Source organism: Falco rusticolus, chromosome 7 (assembly GCF_015220075.1).
Source record: "Falco rusticolus isolate bFalRus1 chromosome 7, bFalRus1.pri, whole genome shotgun sequence".
Lineage (NCBI taxonomy): Eukaryota > Metazoa > Chordata > Aves > Falconiformes > Falconidae > Falco > Falco rusticolus.
In genome coordinates, this window is record NC_051193.1 from 53,449,065 (window position 1) to 53,469,314 (window position 20,250).

Genomic DNA, 20,250 nt, shown 5'->3' on the forward strand with positions numbered 1-20,250 from the left:
TTTATTTAACAATTCAGCTCTGAGAATTAAAAAGTGTTTTTCATTAACATTGTTTCTCATCTGAAAACCACTCTTCTCAAAATGTGCTTGGACATCTGATCCCTTTGTTTTAATGGATTTTAACTTCTTCCTTAGGACTTATTTCTGATGGCCTTATGCATTGGCAGGTTGTTTGGATGCAAACTAAATTTCTCTTTTATCATCATAGGTAGAGTGCAATGCTTCTCCGGACATGGTATTTAGCTTATGATCTTATTTATTCCTAATTAAATTTTTTATTTATTACATTCCATTCTATGTTACCTAGTATATGCAGCATATCTTGGTATCAGATCAGTCATAGTTATTACCTCTGTGCTAGCAGCATGGTTGTTTCTGATGAATACAAACAGCTTTTGAATGCAGTATACTCTATTTAAGAATATTCAAAATCTGTATCATTGATTTTCCAGTGTTCTACAATTTTAATTTCATCTTCTTCACTTCTAGTGTATGTTTGGTGTGAAGTTACTGGTGGCAAGCATCTGCAGCCAGTCTGTGTATAGATGATAACGAAGATACTGTTACTGATCCTTATTTTTGTGGTATTTTTACATCTGTTCTTGTAATGGACAACAGCGCTTCATAAATCTTGTATCATTCAAGTACTTACTGTCTCTTGAGCAGAAAATATACTGTACAACCATTTTCTTAGGGATTGCCTAAAAGTTTCTTCCTTGTCAGTAATTGCTACTTTGCTCTTTTGATAAACAGAATCTCATCAGTTCTTTTCACCATGGAAATTAACATTGGGATTTCCAATTATACCGAATGGTATTTCACTCGTTCATATTTTGGGTGATATCCAGAATTTGAACTTATCACCACTTGTTTCTTAATAGCATCCTAGACTGGAATCTGATTATACATGGGCTGCCCTCAAAGAGCATTGAGTTAATTTATATTCTCAAGGAACTTTAGATTGGCATTTGTCTTCTTGGAAGCTGTGAATTATGTATGTCCTCTGTGCTCATTTGGAGGAAAGCATACTTAGTCTTGCACCTCCCATGCTTAGCTATCCCTGTGCAGAACTGAAGTTTCAAAACTTCAGTAAAATACTGCACATGCTGTAAGTTACACAGAAATCTCCCTGTGACAGGAAGCGAGAGCAGCAGATGTTTAGTTTGTTTAATGTGAAATGCTTTGTAGTGCAGCGAGTATGTTCTGTCAAAAATACTGCTCAGTATTCCAATAGGATAGCAATGTTTATAGTGTCTAGATAATAACAACAGTAGCAACAATACCAAGTCCTTATACAATAGTTCTCATTAGTAGGTGGCAAGGTGATTTTCAAGAGGTCTGGCTATCCTCATTCTACAAATTAAGAAGCCGAGGAACAAGTAGGGAAAGTGTTTTTCCCACATTCATCTAGAAGTTCACTGGCAGAAATAAAACCTGTGTTAGTATGATTTTGTACCCACTACGTGGTGGTGTTCTCTGTCACTTGTACCCCTGCAATGTTCTGAAAGTTGCTTGCACCAGAAGCTTTCCTGACCCTATGTAAAAGTGTAAGCCGTAGTCAGGTATTATGAAGTTAATTCAAGTGTCTATTTCTTTGCCTTCTGCTGCAAACTGCAAATCTTCTCCCTGAAAAAATGGTCTAATTCACTGAAAAATGTAGATTCCACTGCCAAGGACCAAAATTTATTTGTTGCTAGTTGCAGGCTAATACAGATAGTAAGAGGTTGTGAATGGAATTGAGGTCTGCAGGGGAGTTTTTTCTTCCTTGTGTACATCTTTTCCTTGTTTCATCTGCATCTGATGTCCAGGATGCTTTGCTTGATTTTGTTTTATTTTTTCTTACTGGCTAATCACCCGGGATATTACTTGAAGCAGCCTACTTGACTTACTGCCACTCCTTCTATTTCCTGAGAAGAAACATGAGCATGAGGAAAACAGCACGCTAAAGTAAAGAATGAAAAAGAAAAAGAAGCACAAGCAATCAAAAGAGAGAAAAGGACAGAGAAGATAAATATACACCAAGTACCACAAAGGAAGAAAGGTTGACCAGAGGGAATTGATTTGCCTTCATGGGGAGTTTACTAGAATTCGTGCTCTGTATTCCAAACTGGCCTTTTCCCAGTCTCTCCTGTCCTGTTCTCCTTCAGTCAATCCTGCAAGCTGTCTTACCTACTCATCTCACAGCAGAAATAATCTTTAGTCCTTACAGAACATGTGAGAGGTGTGAAAAGCCTGTGCATAGCTAGTATCAGTTCACATGATATTGTTATGCTTCCTAGCTGCCTGGGGATACGTGAAGATCATTTCTATTCTCTACTGAAAGCTGATCAGCAAGCTGAGAATACAACAGAGTCTGAAGGTCTAAGTAAACCCAGGAAGAACACATGCTGCCTTTGCCTCAATATGGCAAATTTGGGAATTGATGGTAGAATGCAAACTGGGAGAAGTGTGACAGAAAATGAAGGAAAAGAGAGAAGACACAACTGCACAGGAGGAAGAATGCGTCTTTGGAGGAAGGTATTATTTAAAAATAGGAAGACACACAGAGCAGAGTTGAAAGAACATGGATGGAAAGAGAGGGAAAGAACAAACTAGGGCTAGAGAAAATGACCAGGAAAGCTGATCAGAGGGAAAGCTGAAAAGCCGTGAGTGACTGGGAAAAAGAAACAGACACAGAGAGAGGGACTAAGAAAGTAACAGAAAGAAAACAATGGGCAATACAACCAGCTAATTTTAGTTCCCTAGGGAAAATATGCTGCAAATATATTACTACAAAATTAATATCTAAAAGTAATTGTTTATATAGAATAGAAAACAAGGACAAAACTCTAGAGGGGAAGTGACTGAAATAAATAAGCAGGTCCCCTTCCCTCAATGCAACAAGTTGAAATGGTTTTGTCAAGGCAGTCTTTTCTTTCTGAATGATATTATGGTTGTATGTGTAATAGGAAAATATATGAAACATTTATGATTGCTTCACTACTTCTCTATTATTACAGTTTTCACAATAAAATCACAAGAAATACAATATTGTAGGACTAAGCCCCAGTGAAATGTAATTTAGATGTTTGGCACTATATGCACTAATAGCAATGTGGAAGTGAGTAAATATTAGAAAAACTGTCATACCTGAAGACTCTAATTTTTGTCCACTCTTTTGCTTTGTTGTATTTGTCCTAAGGAAAAAAGTAGTTCAGTAAGAAAACATTGTTATTTCCAAAAAACTCAGGAAGAAGTCTTACCCTAGTAATATCATTATGTACCAGGTTCAGTATTAAATAGGTGCTATTTTAATCTCTGTCTGCAGTAGAAACATATATTGCTAAATGATGTAGTAAGCCTTGTTTTGAAGCACAGGCCCACTAACACACAGAGATTTGAATGTTATAAACTGCGCTTATACATGACACATCTGAACACATCACTTAATGCCTAGATGTAGCTTGAGAAATGATTGTGTTGAAGTCTTGTTCTCTGTTGTAATGCAGATGCTCATGTAAGTGACAGAGTTTTCATTTCCTTTGCCCATCTAACTTTTGCTTGCACGGTTTGCGCAACACCACTGACAAAAAATCTGCTCCTTTTCTGCACAAGCCAGGATGGATATGGCAGTGAAGAAGATACAGAAAAGACAGATTTCTGGTGCCAGGACATGTTGCTGATTTTGGGCAGAAAAGAAACACTGAATCTGCCCCATGCTATATGATTCCCTCATACACTGGTTGTCTAAATCAAAGCTGCCTGTATGCAGATACTTCAGCATTCATGGAGACCACTAGCATTTAAGTCACTGAACATTCATGCACTTTTGCTTGATTGCCCATCTTTGTGAACCTAGGAGATGGGAGGGTGGGCAGGGGGAATGATCTTTCAAAAGCCCCTGAACATCTGAGAAACCAAAGTGTCGATACTTGGAAATCCCACCCTGTATTCTTCAGTTTCCTAATACATTAAAGCATTAGGAAAACCACAGTAACCCTGAAAAGGTGTTGCAATAATAGATTTTCTGAGGACAAAACCATGACACATTTTACAGCAGCAGAAACTAAGTATATTAAATTTGTTTTCCAAACATGCCTACCTAGTTTTCCTCTTTGCTTTGCTTTTGCTCTTCTTTGTATCCAGAGGATCTATATTCTTTGACCGCATGGTGGTTTCTTGCCTGGTTGGTTTCAGGGAGCTGTGGAAGACTCCTCCTTTCCTTCCACTCTCTTCTGTGGGACCCACTGTACCTGAGATGGGAACTTGGTTGGTGGAGGCTTGTTTAGTAACAACTTCTTTCTCTGTTTTGGGGTTAGGCACATCTTGTGGGTCATCCCTCTTGAAGAAAAAAGGGAAGATTAACAGATACAGTAGCAACTGACAAAGTGCTCTGCACAGCTTGAATTTAGTGATAATTTCCTATATAGTAGTCCCCTATATACTGAATATTCTGCTATAAAGCCAGACCATTGATAGGAAATGTGATGTATTATCTAGAAGAGAGACTACATTATCAGTTTGTTGGTGATTATTGTCCTACAGCTTTGGCTAGCGGTGACTATGCAGTCCATCAAGGGATAACAGGTCCCAAATCTTAACCTCTGAGAGCTGTTTGTAGCTTTGCCTCCAGGTTCTCTGCTTCTGATTCATGTCCAGGACTCCTTTATCTCCAGGTTATTCTCCTCTTTTTGCTCATATTTGGAAGTTGAGATAAGATCTTCCTTCTGTCCAGGTTTTGAGATTAATCCTGACTAAAATCTTTCTAAGCCTCCTGCTTTTAAGTAGCTGAAGGAGGAATACCTATAAGTCTTTCATGGGCAGAGAGCTTTCTATCTAAACAGGAAGAGAACAGGGAGGGTGTAATAATGCAAAGGAAAATTCAAACTTTAAGACTGTCAATAGAAAAGAGAAGCCAATAGTGAGTTACAGCCAACATCTCAAGGTATTGAAACATGGATGAACGTGTGACTGGAAAACTAAGAGGCCTATTCTGCAAAGAAAAATAGAGAGTCTAGGTCTGGATCAGTATTTTAGTATACTGAATCACTAGTAACATCTGCTGTATGTGCAGCATGTACATTCATGTCAGGCCAGCTTATGTCTAGAAGTTGGTACAAGGATCAAGTCTTTGATACCAGATAAGAGAGAAAGCAAAAAAACCAGAAGAAAGGTGGCTATGTAAGGATAGTTGAACAGAAAAATATCAATTAAGAAATTTTATAAATCCTATGTTTACTTTCTCAAAATCTATGCATTCTTGACTTAACCAATATGGTTGTGGAATGTAGCTGTGCAGATTTTTCAGCCAAATCCAAGTCCAATGCTTTCTGCAAATCTAATCTGAATATGCTAGTTTTCCCCCTATATTTTCTTCAGTCATCCCTTTACCTCATCAGTGCCTTTTCTTGAAAGAATAATCTCTCACAGTTCTCTCCTCTCTCCAAGATTATATTTTTATAGCTTCCTTGTAATTTTTCTGTTATATGTACGCAGAGTTGTTCCTTCTCTCTGCTACCCATGGCCAGGTAGAAGATGGGAGCTCCTGAGTGCAGAGAGAAGTACATGGAGCACTGAGCACTGGCCATGTGACTGTGTTTTCTTCTTCTCCCTGTGGATGTGCCTCTGCATGGCTGAGAGCTGAGTTGGCTTGAATGTGAATGAAAGATCCATCAATGCCTGGGCTGACAAAATGTTGTTTAATTGGAACTTAGGGGAAATAGCTTTAGATAATGTTGACCAGCATCATTAACCATCCAAGTTCCTTCCAAAGTGTTACTCCAAGGTAGCAAGCCTCTTCTGTGCTTTAGTGAAATTTCTGTATGTTATATTCTCTTTAGAACCTCCTGAAGCATTTTCGCTGAGCCCCACTGTTCTCCTTGTTTCTCTCAGCTACCATGAGCAGCTGCCATCTGCCTGTCTGGCTGCCTGCTGTAGCATTTCCCTGAAGAACTTTCTGTCCTTTGAATGGGTCAAATGATGTTCCCCTCTTTGCTTGTTAGTTGTCAGTCCCTGCCTGGGTGTCAGCTGTGCCATGTTTTTCCCTCTCTGCTTTTTTTCAGTGGGTTGTGGAATTCCATCAGAAAGACCCATTGAAGAACATACTACCAACTGTGAGGGAAAACTAAACACCAAACAGTAAGTAGTATGCTATTTACTGATTCACAAAAATTTATCAGGGCTATGATGCACCTAGCATCCTCATTCCCATTGCCCTGAAATTCTGTAGGGAGTTTACAAGACAGCCATTTTGATAAACAGAACTGTAGCTCCCTCAAAGCACGCAAAAACTTTGATTACAGAGATAGTGAAGAATATTGAAACAAGTGATACTTTCTGATTGGTCAGCTTGAACTTTTGATACCTGTTTTCTAAAGACTCACATTTTCTGATGGGTTGTTTGCGTTGGGAGCTTTCTTGTGAAACATGCAAATTTCCTTGCATTTTACACTGACTTTGGTATTGCCGGTGTTTCCTGGGGATTTCAGGAGAGAGATGAGCTGCAGCCACAGGTGGAATAGGTGTCGTTGCTGGTCTGGTGGGGCACAGAGCTCTAAATAATAGGAACGGCCATTTACTAATTTTAACATGAGGTGGTGTTTATCTGTGCTGTGGACAGAGAGTTCCACAAACTTCAAGGGCAAGAGCCTATAAAAAAAGGGAAACTCATCATTAAGTGCAAGTGGAGATACCTCTCAAAGAAGATATTATGCTTGTCAGACCTAAAGATAGAATAAGACTAGAAGTGAGAAACTAGAATAGGAAGAAGCTACTAAGTGGATTTGGACACTTTTCTTCTGAGTGCCTCTAGCTGATTGTGGAAGAAATGCTGGGCAGCAGTGCACAGAAGGGAGACTTCTGTACAATGCCTTTGTTCCACTGCCTTATTCCCTGACAATTCTGTACTCCTATCTTCCTACCAGTTTTCAGCATCTGATCTATTTAGAAAAAGGTGTATTAAGTATTCACAGTCATCATCTATCTATGTGTGGGTAGCATTGGCCTGAAATGATGACTGGATTGGGACCTAAAGATGTGTACTTGAACTTAAGTGTTTCTCCTAACTTTACAGTGTTAGCTCTGGGACAAAGAGTGCAAATATGCGGTCTGTTTATAAACTGACCCTTAAAAGAAAGAAAACATTGTATGGAAATGGGAAATACATGCATATTTCTTATTTACTCTTCAAAGAAATATTTAACCCTTCTCGGTGCTAACTCACCTGGTAAGTATGAGCTGTTCCATGTGGGATGGCTGCTCTGAGAGTTTCCAGAAGCTTGCTATACTTTCCTGTGGGGACATGGGCACCTCGGATGCTACTAGCATTGCACTGGGCATTGGTGAACTGGGATTGGCAGCACAGATGCCGATGGTCACACAGCTGGCTCGCTTGTGCACAGAAATTGGTTCCCCTCTTTGGTTAATCTGAACAAGAAAAAAAAAAACCAACAAAAACCCCAAAACCTCAAACCCAATCAACAACTAACATTTGCTATATGATGTCACAGAATATGCTACCAAATGGTGTTTTGGCTTGGGGGCCCCTAAAGTTTATGTACTGGATTGGTGAGGGGAGAGGGGAATATGTAATGAAACAGGAATGTGTATGGATGAAAAGAAAGGAAAAGTTGAATAAGGATAAAGGAGGACTAGAAATCACTGGCTTTTGTGTAACCCAGATCACTGGGTATCTGATTGCTGTGATCAGAAACCTCGAGTAGCATTATCTTGAATTTCTCTTAGTGTAAGCATAGTGGAAGGGGCACTATGTTCTGATGATTCACTGTCTTTGTCAGTATTACTATGATTTTAATGAAACCTGGTTATGAATCAGGATCCCGCTAAATGCTGTACAAACACAGAATGGAAAAAGATCCCAGGTAATTTATTAGACATGATATGGAAAGAGCAAAATGAGAAAATACAGGGAGATAATAAGTTGATAAGTATGATTGAATCACATGTTATGTACCATTGTCAAGATTTGGTTTTGATAGGCATGAGAGAAAAAGTGTCCTAAGAAGGAATTTGAGAGAGGACAGTGCATTAAATTTGTGGATATCTAGTAGAATCTCCTCCCAGGTATGAGAGACTGTATGAAAAAAATATCAAAGGGTTGTGGTTTTTTTTTAATTTTAATGTAAATGATTCAGTGATGGAGCTGTTTTATTGGGTTTATTGGTTAAAGCAACTGCCTCCTTGATAGTAAATGAGGTCTGATAAATAAAGCAGGAATAAATCATAAAGTATCTTGAAAACAGGGACTCAAAGCTAATTAACATTCTGTGTGTGTATCAACAATGCAAGACTGAATTAATCAAGGCAAGACCAAAGGATGTTGCAATTATCGCAAAGTCAGGTAATGAAACCCTATGAAAAACACTGTTGAGATACATCATGTAAATAGAATTCAGATATTTTACACACACTGTGAATGCAGGATTGTAGGAGTGTAGACTGTTGCCAGAGTTGAGCGGGTTCTTTGGCTAGTGCTTAGGGTAAATGGCAGGCAGGGTAGTGATACTGCTTGCAAGGATACTTCTTGCAACTTCTGTTGCAAATGGTGGGAGATTGCCTTGGAAAGGCTGACTGCCATTTAGACTAGGTTGAATTGACATTGATGGCTAAAAATCTTAATGAGATAGCACAGACTAGAAATTTGCTAGAATAGTCCTAGCTGTTGCTACAGGACAGAGTAAGGGCTGACAAGGAAGGATGAAATCACTCTGTCCTCTTTCTCTAATTTGCAGCATTGCTGTTGCTTGGTTTTTGGACTATTGCCTTTAGAGCATGAGCATTAAATGAGAGAATGAGTCCATAGGAGAAGGGAAACATAACCATATGGTTGTAGTAAACAGAGAATAAGAATAATAAGAAAAAAATGAATGAGGAATACCTGTTGAGCTGAGGGAGGGGAAAAAAAAGGTGATAATTGCAAGCAATTTTATCTTGAGCATACCAAATGTTTTCATTTGAATGGCTTTTTACCTGGACAAACTTGCTTTCGAAGATCGGAACAGAGGTAAAAGGAGCATATTCTCCTTGTCTAAGAAGTCTCTGAAGGTCACCCATAACAGATGCCTGACTTGAACTGATGCTCTTAAAATCAAGCTTGCTATTCATTTTGCCTATCCACAAAACAAAAATAAATATACAAGTTGAAGAGAATAGAGATAAGAAGACTTATATGTTAAAAAAGCTCTGATGATTATGAAAAGAAACAAACTTAATCCTTCCTGATGGGCTTTATTCTACTACTAAAGAGCAGAACCTCTCCCCCCAAAATACGTATTTTTAAAAACATGCAATCTCAAGTACAAAGGGGAGCTTAGCAGGGCTTTCTCACAGCTCTTAACTCCTCTTTTACTATTTAAGGAAAAAGGGCCTGCAAATCTATAAACATTAGTTCGCACATGCTATATATCATACTATATAATATATATTATATACTAAGTATGTTCTTCTTTATAAGTAACATTGCATATTTTTGCTACTGTTAATATTTTTTTAATTGATGTATTTTTACATGAGTATAGCAACATACTTTGCAAATAACAGTAGAAACCCTTGGGCTGTTCTCAGTGCTAGATGGTGACTTCTATCTTGGCACCTCTTGGTGCCACAAATATGTTTTTATCAGGAGTCAAGAAGGAAGGACTTAGGAGGTCCTCTGAAGCAGAAATTCTCCAGCATGTGACTAGGCTGACTTTAACACAAAATCTGGAGAATCAGTAACATAATACTGACTCATTGAGGGGAAAAAAAATAATGTCAAGCTGCTACTTAATTACATTTCATAAGCCTTTACTACACAGATAATTTCTATTAACCTAAGTAGGTTCAAAAGTTAAATGATTTGTTCATGACTGTTCAGTATGTGGCAGAATGCCAAGAAGAATAGTAATACCCTGCCACTGGGTTTAAAAAAAAAAAAGATGTACTCGACTTCTACTTCCCATTCATACCTTGTTTCACCTCAATTGATCCATTTCTTACACAGAGAAGTATATCTAAGAAAAGAGAGAACATGAGTGTGCTAGTCCATCCTGTAAAGCCTGCTGGAAATTTCCTAGCACTAGAAACACATGATTAGCAGCAGCATCAGGCGTGGTCTTGATGATATTGTTTCCCTGCTTGAGTTTCTTTAAGGAGTGTTGTTATGAAAAGAAGCGGTACGTGAGTGCATGTCATAACAGGCAGGTGGTTTGGAAGAACTCAGCCCCATCAGTGCTGGCATCACAATACATCACCTGGTTAATGCTTTCACCAGTCCTGGCAGCAATTCAATTTCTTGGTTGCATCACGGCATGGGGGTAACAGGTACCATGGATTCACCTGTAACACAAACACATTAGGGGCATGATAACATCAGAGATTTTTGCATAGGTATTGCCCATGCAGTGCAGGCTGCCAGGGAACAGCAAGGTTCTGCTGATCTGCTTCATCAGGGATGATGAGCTGGTTGCCAAGGATGACCTCAGCAGAGGCATTGCCCTGAACAGTCAAGGCATAGTCCTCCAGTCCTGCAGAATTCAAAGTGAATGGGCTGAGCAGGATGGTGATAACAGCGTTTGCTCACAGACACAGACAAGACAAGATGCGACCCAGATATGGAGTCCATCCTGAGACTCTGTTCCAGGAGTTCAGTCAGGAGTAGCAGAAGGTAGGACTGGAGACATTCTTTTGCCATAGCAACCCTGTAGCTCACCCAGGTGATGTCATAATCGACCAACTATATTAACTCCTTTTTTTCGCCTTACGTAATAACACTGCTGCTTCCAACTGAGCCTGGTGCTTGGACAGGGTTCAGGCCATGACTGAGCACCAGGTTGGTTGAAGCAGAATCAATACTGCAAAATGAGAATTACATTGACAGTTTGAAAGACTATTGTGCAATCTTCTTTGTACAGCCTCTCTTGCTTAGGTAGGGCCCACCATAGGACACCTTCTGCACTGTCTGATAATACCCTGCACTGACACAGCGATGTCCAGCAGAAATGCTTTCTGCTTTCTCCACTATACTAAACTATGTGGAAAACAATGGTGATTTTCTTTCTCAGCTGGATTTCAGCTGTGTAATATACAGGACCAGAGAAGGATAAATAGCATTGCTCTAGCAAAACCAACAACAAGAAGCCCTTTTTCAACACTGAATTGCCTTTCCCTCTCTAGCCAATGGAAATGTAATTGCAAAAACCACCATGAGTGACTGAGCTGGAGGAGACTGACTCCATAGTCAAGCGACCACAGCTTTTGCCTGAACCATTGAAAGCGCAAGTTAATAGGACAAGAGGAAATGGCCTCAAGTTGTATCAGGGGAGGTTTAGGTTGGGTATTAGGAAATATTTCTTCACCGAAAGGGTTGTGAAGCATTGGAACAGGTTGCCCAGGAAGGTGGTGGAATCACCATCCCTGGAAGCGTTTAAAAAACCATGTAGGTGTGGTGCTTAGGAACATGGTTTAGTGGTGGACTCATCAGTCCTGGGTTAACAGTTGGACTTGATGATCTTAAAGGTCTTTTCCAACCTAAATGATTCTGTGATTCAATAAGTCCTGCCTACGTACCCCAAATACATGGATACACTCAGCCCTTGTTTGGACTGTGCAGTAAGTGTAGTATGTGGATACCAGAGGAAGGAGAATCTGAATGAAGACAGTCTTAGGAAGCAGTAGATAGAGCCACAAGGACTCTTGGAGTGCAGGATAATAACATTTTCACACCTAAGACAGCATTACTAGATGATGCTCTGTTGTGTCATGTGCATGTTCTGGCAAGGACAGTGCTAGCTAGCTCAGGCACCTCTGCAACGCTCCGTGCTCTAATGTGCTGACAGTTTAATCTCCCAGTAGGTAGCAACAGCTGTTGTAAGACATGTTGCTATTAGTTTTTTGAGACACCTTTTGTGTGGCTTTTGAAGGGGGTGGGGGTGCATCCGGTAGTTTGACAGAAGTGAGGCTTCTGCAGCTCCATGCCCCCAGGTCCAACCAACAGTAAGGCTGAACATGTATTCCCAGTAGGTGTAACACACACTCACACAAGACAGAACCAATGGCCTCATCCTGTTCCCCTTTCTGGCTAATCAGGATGAAGGTCCATGAGTAGGAAATACAGACAGGTATACAATGTGCATCCCTTCAGCAACTGGGTTCAGACACTCAGTCTGTCCAGTATCTGGTCCCTGGATCCCAGTCTCCCCAGCTGCTGGCACCAGGATGTAGGAGCCCATGAGGCTGCAACCCCACTCCTGTTGTTGATACAGACCCCTCACTCAGATAGACACACACACACACTCACTCACTCTGCAGTTTCTGCAGTAGCTAGCTTTAGACATGCAGTCCACCCAGCAAATGGTCCTGGATCCTTGTTTTTTCCTGGTACTTCATCCCTGGAGACACCTATGCACACACACATGTGCACACGCACAAATGGTTCTCCTGTGACCTGCAGATCTCACAGTGTCTCCAGCAGCCGTCTGGGACAGCCCTGGCCTCCCCCACTGCCCACCCCCCACCCCCAGTAGCTACCCCCTCCCACAGTCTTACCTCTTCCTCACCCAGGAAAAGCTAGAAAATACATTTAATAGGACAGACTGTGCTGATTGGGCAGGGTGCAGGACATGGCCAGGCAAGCGTACCTGTTTACACTTGACGAGCCCTTTTTATTCTTTATCCCTCTATTTTCCTGCATCTGTTCCTCCCCAAATCCCCTACACCATTCCTTTCATCGCTTTTGGTTCCTCTCCTAAACATCCCATACATCTTGTGCAATTCTAAAATGCTTTTTCCCTGCATCCCATAATGTGTGCCACACTTCCAGGCAGTAACTTCCCATAGTCTGAAAGGTGGCTGTGAGAGCCCTCCCGTTGATGGGTTTCACACCTGGGCAGGGGCTGAGGCACTCCTGCAACAGCCCTAGAAGGGGCCCAGCCCCAGTGTCCCTACAAGTCCTTAACTTGGGTTCCCACCTGCCATTGTGCCCCTGTGCTCCTCTGGGTCTGTGGTGATGGGCCTTTGATGGGCTGATAGCTCCTGCCCTGGCCTGGGTGTAGCTGGGGCAGGGTCTTACTCGGATTCGCCCACCTGCTGTTCTCTCTGTACTCCTTTGTGTGTGTGTGTGCTCTTTATCCCACCCCTTAACAAAGGACTGTTTTTTTGGGTTATTTTGTTTTGTTCTGTTTTAATCTAACATTAGCCACCACCTCTTAGAAAAACTCCAGTTAATGGAGAAGGCAGCAGCATGACTCCTTAGCAACGCAGGCTGCCATAAGCATATTAAATCCTGTCTTCTGCTCTGTTCTCTGGCTTTTCACAGCATGTTGGGCAAATCGATTGGATTTGGACAGTAGGGAGTAAATTACAGAAAGTCAGTCACAGATGTACAGTGCCAACTAACTGTCTATATTTGGATGGGTCCAAGTACCATTGCATCTGCATGTCTACCTCTCCTCTCCTGAAAGACTGGCTCTCAGGGCATTTCATTATTCAATACCTTTAGTGATGAATAGCTACCTAGTGCTGACACAAAAGCCCCACAGGCTGTTCTTCCAGAAAGGCATAGCACGCCACAAACAACCGGCTGTAATCAGCATTGGCTCCAGTTCACTCACCTCCATGCTCCTGTGAGCTAATTCCCTTGAGTACAACACATGCTCCTAGCACGGTGCTCTGCACAGCCACATCCCAAGAGGTTGACCAGCAGTCTTCACCATGAACATGCCTGTTCCAGCAACATCATCCAAACACAAGAAATCTATAGGAAACTACTAAGCCCAGTGTTTTTCACTGCAGCTTCTCCATGTATGCATGAGGTTGGTCTTGCCTCAGGTGGTATTTATTAGGTCAGCTGGCAGTTTTCAAAGTAATGCAACAGCATCCTAAAACAAGAGTATAGCTGAAGAGGTGTCAGCACCAGTGGGCAATCCAGCTGGCAATAAACCACAAGTAAAGGATCAGGCATAAAAAGGTAAAGTATCAATATTATAGCATAGCTATCAAGTCACCAAACCAGGCCTTTTTCACAAAGTATTAAACAGATCCTCAGCTGAAGTAATTAGTGCAATCTCCATTATCTTAAAAGGGAAATAAAGTAAAGGAAGATAGATACTAATTTACCAGGACAAAGAAGTGCAGATGGATTGCTCAAAATTGAATGGAAGGGAGTTAAAACAGCTGAGGAAATTCAACACAGATAAACGTAAAATGCGGTGTATAAGGACAACATTTTCCTAAAATGTTGTTATAATTACTGTTCCTAGGTTGAGTACTACCAATTAAGAATGAGACTTTAAGACTAATTGTATTTTAAGAGCCATAAAAACACATTGGTCAGAAGCACTGAAGAACAAAAATTAACTATTAGGAAGTAGAGAGCAAACGGAAGTCATCATTATGTTGTTACATGAGATAGTAATGCCTTTTAATATGTATGCAATTCTGGTCTCCTTGGCTCAAGAGAGAATATAGTAAAACTGAAGAGGTTGCAAAGAGGAGCAACAGGGATCATCCAATTTACAGACCCTTGGAGATGGAACATGACCACAAAGGGCAGACTACATAGATTAGGACTCTTAACCCAGATGATAGCCATCTTTAAAACTACGGGTGGCAAAGTGAGGAGGACTTCTTTTTGTCTGCTCCAATGCAAAAGATGCATCTAAAAGAACCAGGAAGTGGCAGATTCAGAACAAAACAGAGGAGATGTTGCGTCACACTGTGAAAATGTGGGACTTCTTGCCAAAAACACCATGGCTGCTGGGGGGCTATTTGGAAGATGGATCATTTTCTACTTGCCATGGATTTATACTCCTGAGATATGAACTATTGGCCACTTTTTTATCAGGGGGAGATTTTTTTTAAAAAAATAAATCTAAAAGTGCACAGGCTACACAGCTCAGGGAAGTCTCTGGCATTATGTTGTCTCCTTCTCAGCAGTTTCTTGAGTGGTCCCACAGAAGATGCCTTCTCCTGCTGGTACCAGCCATTGCAGGAAGCTGTGTCTGCAAACATCCTGGGCTGACTTCTCCCGGCCTAGTGTCTGGTCTGCACATCATCACAGAATTGGGTCCCTACTAGTGGTCCAACCAGCAAAATGTTACAAAATGATGAAGTCGCTGGTTACTTTGCCACAACAGACAAATAACCCAGTTAGGAAATGCTCTTGTCAGACAGGTAGTACTGTGATATGTTGTTTTTGGAAAGCTTTACATCCTTGATGGGCTAATGCTCATTTGTCCTGCTGATCCTTCTGATTTCTGTTTGGTAATGGCATCCTTTCAGACCATCTTGGGGCACAGTAAAATCTGCATAAAGAAAATGTCATGTACTGACAAAAGCTGCTTTGCATACTTTCTTGTCAGTCCAGTGGGACAGTTTTTTGTGAGCCAGTGGCTGGTAACATGTCAATATTGCAAATTACTTCTTTTTTTTTTTTTTCTTAATGAAAGCAAATGCATCTGGATATGGCACTCAATCTGGCAGTGTTCTGTACCTACAAAAGGAGTAAATCAGTGTCTTGCGATTTTACCCTGCTGTTTTATCTAAGGTAGTTTTTGCACTTAATATATATTTTGCACTATATACTTACCTTTCATCTTCTCTTAGACTTTTCCTGAAATTATTTTACTTCCAATTTTGAATCCCTGGTTATCAAGATCATGCCAGCGCATTTGCTTTCTCTGGTATGTTCAGATTATCTGAGGGGTTAGTGGTGTACAATTAGGTTTCAGCTTTGCTTGTGAATTAACTTTGCAAATTAAATTGGCTGTCTGTATTTTTAAACCCAAATTGGGTCCATGCAAATGCAGAAGTCCTTGCACAGGGACAAAGCAAGCTGGATGCTGCTGTACAGTGCTGGCGTGGAGCAAGTAATCCCAGCCAGACCAGTCTGACAACTAAAGAGCTACTGAGCATCTGTGCATCACCCTTTTGAAGGCTTTATATTCCAAGAGCTTTGTCAGCTTGTGTGCAATATGGCACGATTGCACAGAGCAAATCTTAATCTAATGCTGAATATGAGTCACTAAAGCCTTTCAGAAAACACGCAACTAGCAGCACATCATGAGGTTGGAACATCTGCAAAATGCACAGGCTTTTCCTCCCCAAGAACTAGCCAAGAAGTGTCTGCATTTCAATGCTAAGTTTAAATCCAGTTTTGCAACTCACCTTTCTGAGTGGAGGCCAGGATATACTCACTAGAAAACAAAAGTCAAGTTTGAAAAAAAACACAAAACCATTGCATTAAAGAAAACATAGAAGAAACAACAATGTGTATTTTTTCACTGAGTAAATACAGAAGTTCAGCTGCTGACAGTATGTATCGTGCTGAAGGGGTGCAAATGCTGTGTTTTGTCTTTTGAGACTGGCTGGCTTTAGGAAGGCAAAGGGGGTGCCAAATGATTTAGGAGTTACAGTTCTTAGACATTATTTTCTTCTTCATGAGGTTAAGGCAATTAATTGCAACTTACTGACCAAATACTGCAATAGGAAACTATGCCTTGCCCCTATTCTACAAATTGCTACTTTTAACAATCATTAGCTGCTGCAATTGTTCTCCCCACTGCAAATCCTTTGCCTTCACCCATAGTTGTGACTTTGACCACCTTGTCCCCCTCTCCTAGAAATGTCTCTGCTTTCTTTGACTACCTGCATAAATGCCCTTCCCTGTCTAACCTGTAGTGATAAATCTGGCTTTTTCATGGAAGTAATACCAGCTGACTTTAGATTCAGGAAGATGACCATAGATATAAAGCATTTAAGCTAAAGGTTTCTTACTTGGAATTTTGGGAAATGTGTAAAATAACCTCACAAAAGAAACATTAGGCTGGGAATATATTCCTGAATCCATTTGGGATTAAAGTCTATTAGAAATGTTTGGAAACTGTCGGCATAAATGACAGTCAATTTCCATGCTTTTTTTCTGATAATAAAAACTACTTTCAGTTTTCCAGCTAAGGCAAAATAATTTTTTTGGCAAATTTTGTGCTTGAGTATTTCAACATCTACCCTCTTCCTTCTTATTCTTAGTTTCTTGTCAGGTAAGAGGAAGAGTATAAGGATCATTACATGACAGTCCAATCTACTGCTTGATATGTAGCCTGATTTGGGCTCTGATTCCTCATGTGACACTCCCCCACTCTCCCACCTAGTTCCTCAGGGGAAGTACAAAGCCATATATCCAAATGTACCAAATAAATGTATCCAAGAAGGAGACTGCCTTTAAAACAACTATTGAACTTATTGCTAGTGAATCTTTATGTGTTTCCTGAGACGTTTCTTTAGCATTAACCAATACTTACTTTTTTTTGCTATCTCTCCCTCACTTTGCTTCTTTTCTTATTGTCAACCACAAATTCAGGTACCTGGAAACATCTTGGTGCTGTTATCATGTAAGAAAACAAAGCTGTAGTAAGTTTATTTTGTTTGGATGTAATGTACATTTTTCTTGTCTAACACAAAACCTCACAAACAGTTCAGGTGATGGTGTTATTTTTGGGAAGATGAGTAGTAGAACGTAACAGAGGGCCATAGGAAGTGCTGGATCATCTTAGCCTGGCATCTGCTTTCCAAAGATGCCCCACTGTAAAGTCTCAACTCCCAGCGTAGTTCCTGCCCTGCAAGTGCTGGCAGAGGTGTCAGCCTGAAGAGCTTTCCTGAGCATGACTGGAGGCAGGCCCTGAACACTGCCTCCAGTGTATGAAGATGACGAGGCTGGCGTGCACCATGCCAACACTGATGGACTTCGAACCAAGGCAACTGGAAGGGAAAGACAGATCCAGTCACTATTGCGGGCACTTCTGTGGTCAGTGCAGGGTATGTGCAGACTGCCTGTGGCCCGAAGACCATCCTTACTGGGCATGAGGCAAGCAGCAAATCTTCTGCATTGACATGAGAAAGAAGACAACCTTTAGCACTTGGTGCAGCGTGGCAAGCTAGGGAGGACAAAGACAACCTGCAGGACGATCCGAGTTGCATATTGTCCTTGAGCAGTATCCAAATCAAAAAGACTAAAGATTCCATGTTAATTAGTAAACTCTGGAGTCATACAGATGTGTAATAACTACCTACAGATCAAAGACATTTCATGTTTAGCATATTTTAACATCAAGATAGAATCAGTGTTGTAATTTCGGTAATTCAGGTCTTGAAATTAGCATTTGGAAGAGGTGAGTCTGTTCTTCCATTTACCTGATCGACTAGAGCTAGTTTTTGTATGTTACACATCCAGGGGTACCATCAAAGTTTTGGTACCAGCTAGCCAGGATGCAAAAGTTGCTGGAGGGTTTTGTAGGTCACTGTAGGAATATCCAAGCTGTATGAATGGGACTCAGAAGATCCACCGCATATGTTTCTACCCACAATCACTCCCATGTATATGCACTAAAGAAAATGATGTAAAAAGAAGAATACTACAAATATTGGAATACCAACCTTATTTTCAGTCACTGCTGGCATTGCTTCTTGTTGTTAACTAAATTACTATTTTGATTGTGCTAAAACCTTATTCAGAGAAGTAAAAATAGTGAAAACATTCCTTAAAATGTTTCCATTTGCAAGTCTCTGTCCTTGAACCAAAGTAACCACATACTTGAAGATCCCTTTGTCCTTGACTTCTTATCTGAAGCTTCCAACCTTCTCTGAAACTGTAGGTTGGGAATGTTAAAAGTAAAAAAGTAATTTGAATTTATCTATCTATATCAGATTTATATCTATTTATATTACAACAACCAAGGCAAATTCCTCAGATTTTAGGCTTGACAGTTGATACATAGTTGTAATAATGGTTTATTATACTGCTCCCAGAGTTCTCTCTCCAACATACTGCTATGGCTTTCAGTGTTAACAAAAGGCTGGGCTGTGTGCCTCTTTCTCAGAAAGTGCAAAGCTTATTTTCTTGCATAAAACTTTGAACACTGGGCAAAGGCCTCTACAAAAACCAGTAGGGTGGCTAAAGCAGTTTATAGTATCAGTGATTTGGACAAAAATTATGTTTAATAACCTCTAAATGCTTTATTTGTTACAATGGTAGTTAAGCGTTACAATGCCGAGATATGGTTTAAATGTAGCTATGCATTACCACAGCATCGTGCCAATTCTTGTCAGCCACATTTGTTTTGAGTAATGGTTTTAATGTAAGCCAGACCCAAGATATTTCTGGCTAGGTTTCCTCACATCTCTCTTATCTTTTTCTGGCATCTCCAACTGCATGAACAGTCTTCCCTCAGGTTGTTGTTAATGGTGTCCTTTACAAATTTCCAATTTTCATTATATATGCTGCTGTACTAACTCCTAACTGTATAATAATCCTTTGGATTATAATAGGCAGTGTTCTACATTATTTCTCAGAGACAAGTTAATTCTCTCTTTTCCTTCATCTGTGGTTTTACAGTGTTGGTACAGTAAATGCAGCAGGCATCCATGAATTTAATTAGGTATCATCCTGCTGCTAGAGAGATCACAAATGTGGACATGTAGTCCAGAACAAAGAAATATGGTCAGCAAGTTGTGTTACTATTTTTCTGAATGATCAGTCCCTGGAGTGCCTTTGAACATGGTGCATGCCCAGCTGCCTTCAACCTTTGCAATGGCCTGTGCAAGGGAGTATTCAGGCTGTTTCACAGCAGTTTGGTTTTAAAAATAGCCTCAGTGATGCCCTCTGCAGTTATCATAGAACTACAGCTCTGGTCCACTGTGGCAATCAGGATTTAAACCCAGTTTTCTGTGCCCTCCCTGCCTAAGTCTTCAAAAAATACTATAGACAAATGTTCTGGCTTCATGAATGAGTTGATGGGATAGCATTTTACCCATGAACTACAAGAAACAAGGTGTTGTAGGACACTGCTATGGTCTTAATCCCAGATGAAATGTGAAATTACCAAAATACGTAATCTGGTGAGGCCAAAAAAGTACAAGCATCTCATTAAAAAAAAAAAACCCAAACCCCAAACAAACAAGCAGTGCTTTATCAAATTCTATACAGTGCAGCACAAGGGCTGTTTGCAACTGCTATGCAATTTAGAGGGGGGGAAAAAAAAAGTATTCTCCAGCTTTGACTAGTCCAATTGTAAAGCACTCCAAATGCTGCTTCCATTTTGTCCTTTGGGAGGTCAGTGAGAGAAAGCTCACTTTGTATTTTCAGCTCACTTGTGATACTGTACATGAGGGAAGGCCCTAGATCCCACAGACTATTTCCCTTCCTTCCTGTCCTCTTCCCCCACCCCAAATACCCTCTTAAACTACTACTTTTTTGGTTCAAACAACAAGGCTAAACAGTTG

General features: G+C 40.5%; 1 protein-coding gene across 1 annotated transcript; it reads right to left on the minus strand.

The window, feature by feature from the left end:
* Window positions 1–4,077: 4,077 nt before the first annotated feature.
* On the minus strand, window positions 4,078–9,102 carry FAM71D (family with sequence similarity 71 member D). Its single transcript, XM_037394001.1, has 4 exons — window positions 8,968–9,102; window positions 7,202–7,404; window positions 6,363–6,627; window positions 4,078–4,320 (listed from the first exon to the last, which is right to left on the minus strand). Exons 1-4 carry the CDS (start codon window positions 9,100–9,102, stop codon window positions 4,078–4,080), a joined length of 846 nt encoding a protein of 281 aa, XP_037249898.1.
* Window positions 9,103–20,250: the final 11,148 nt, after the last annotated feature.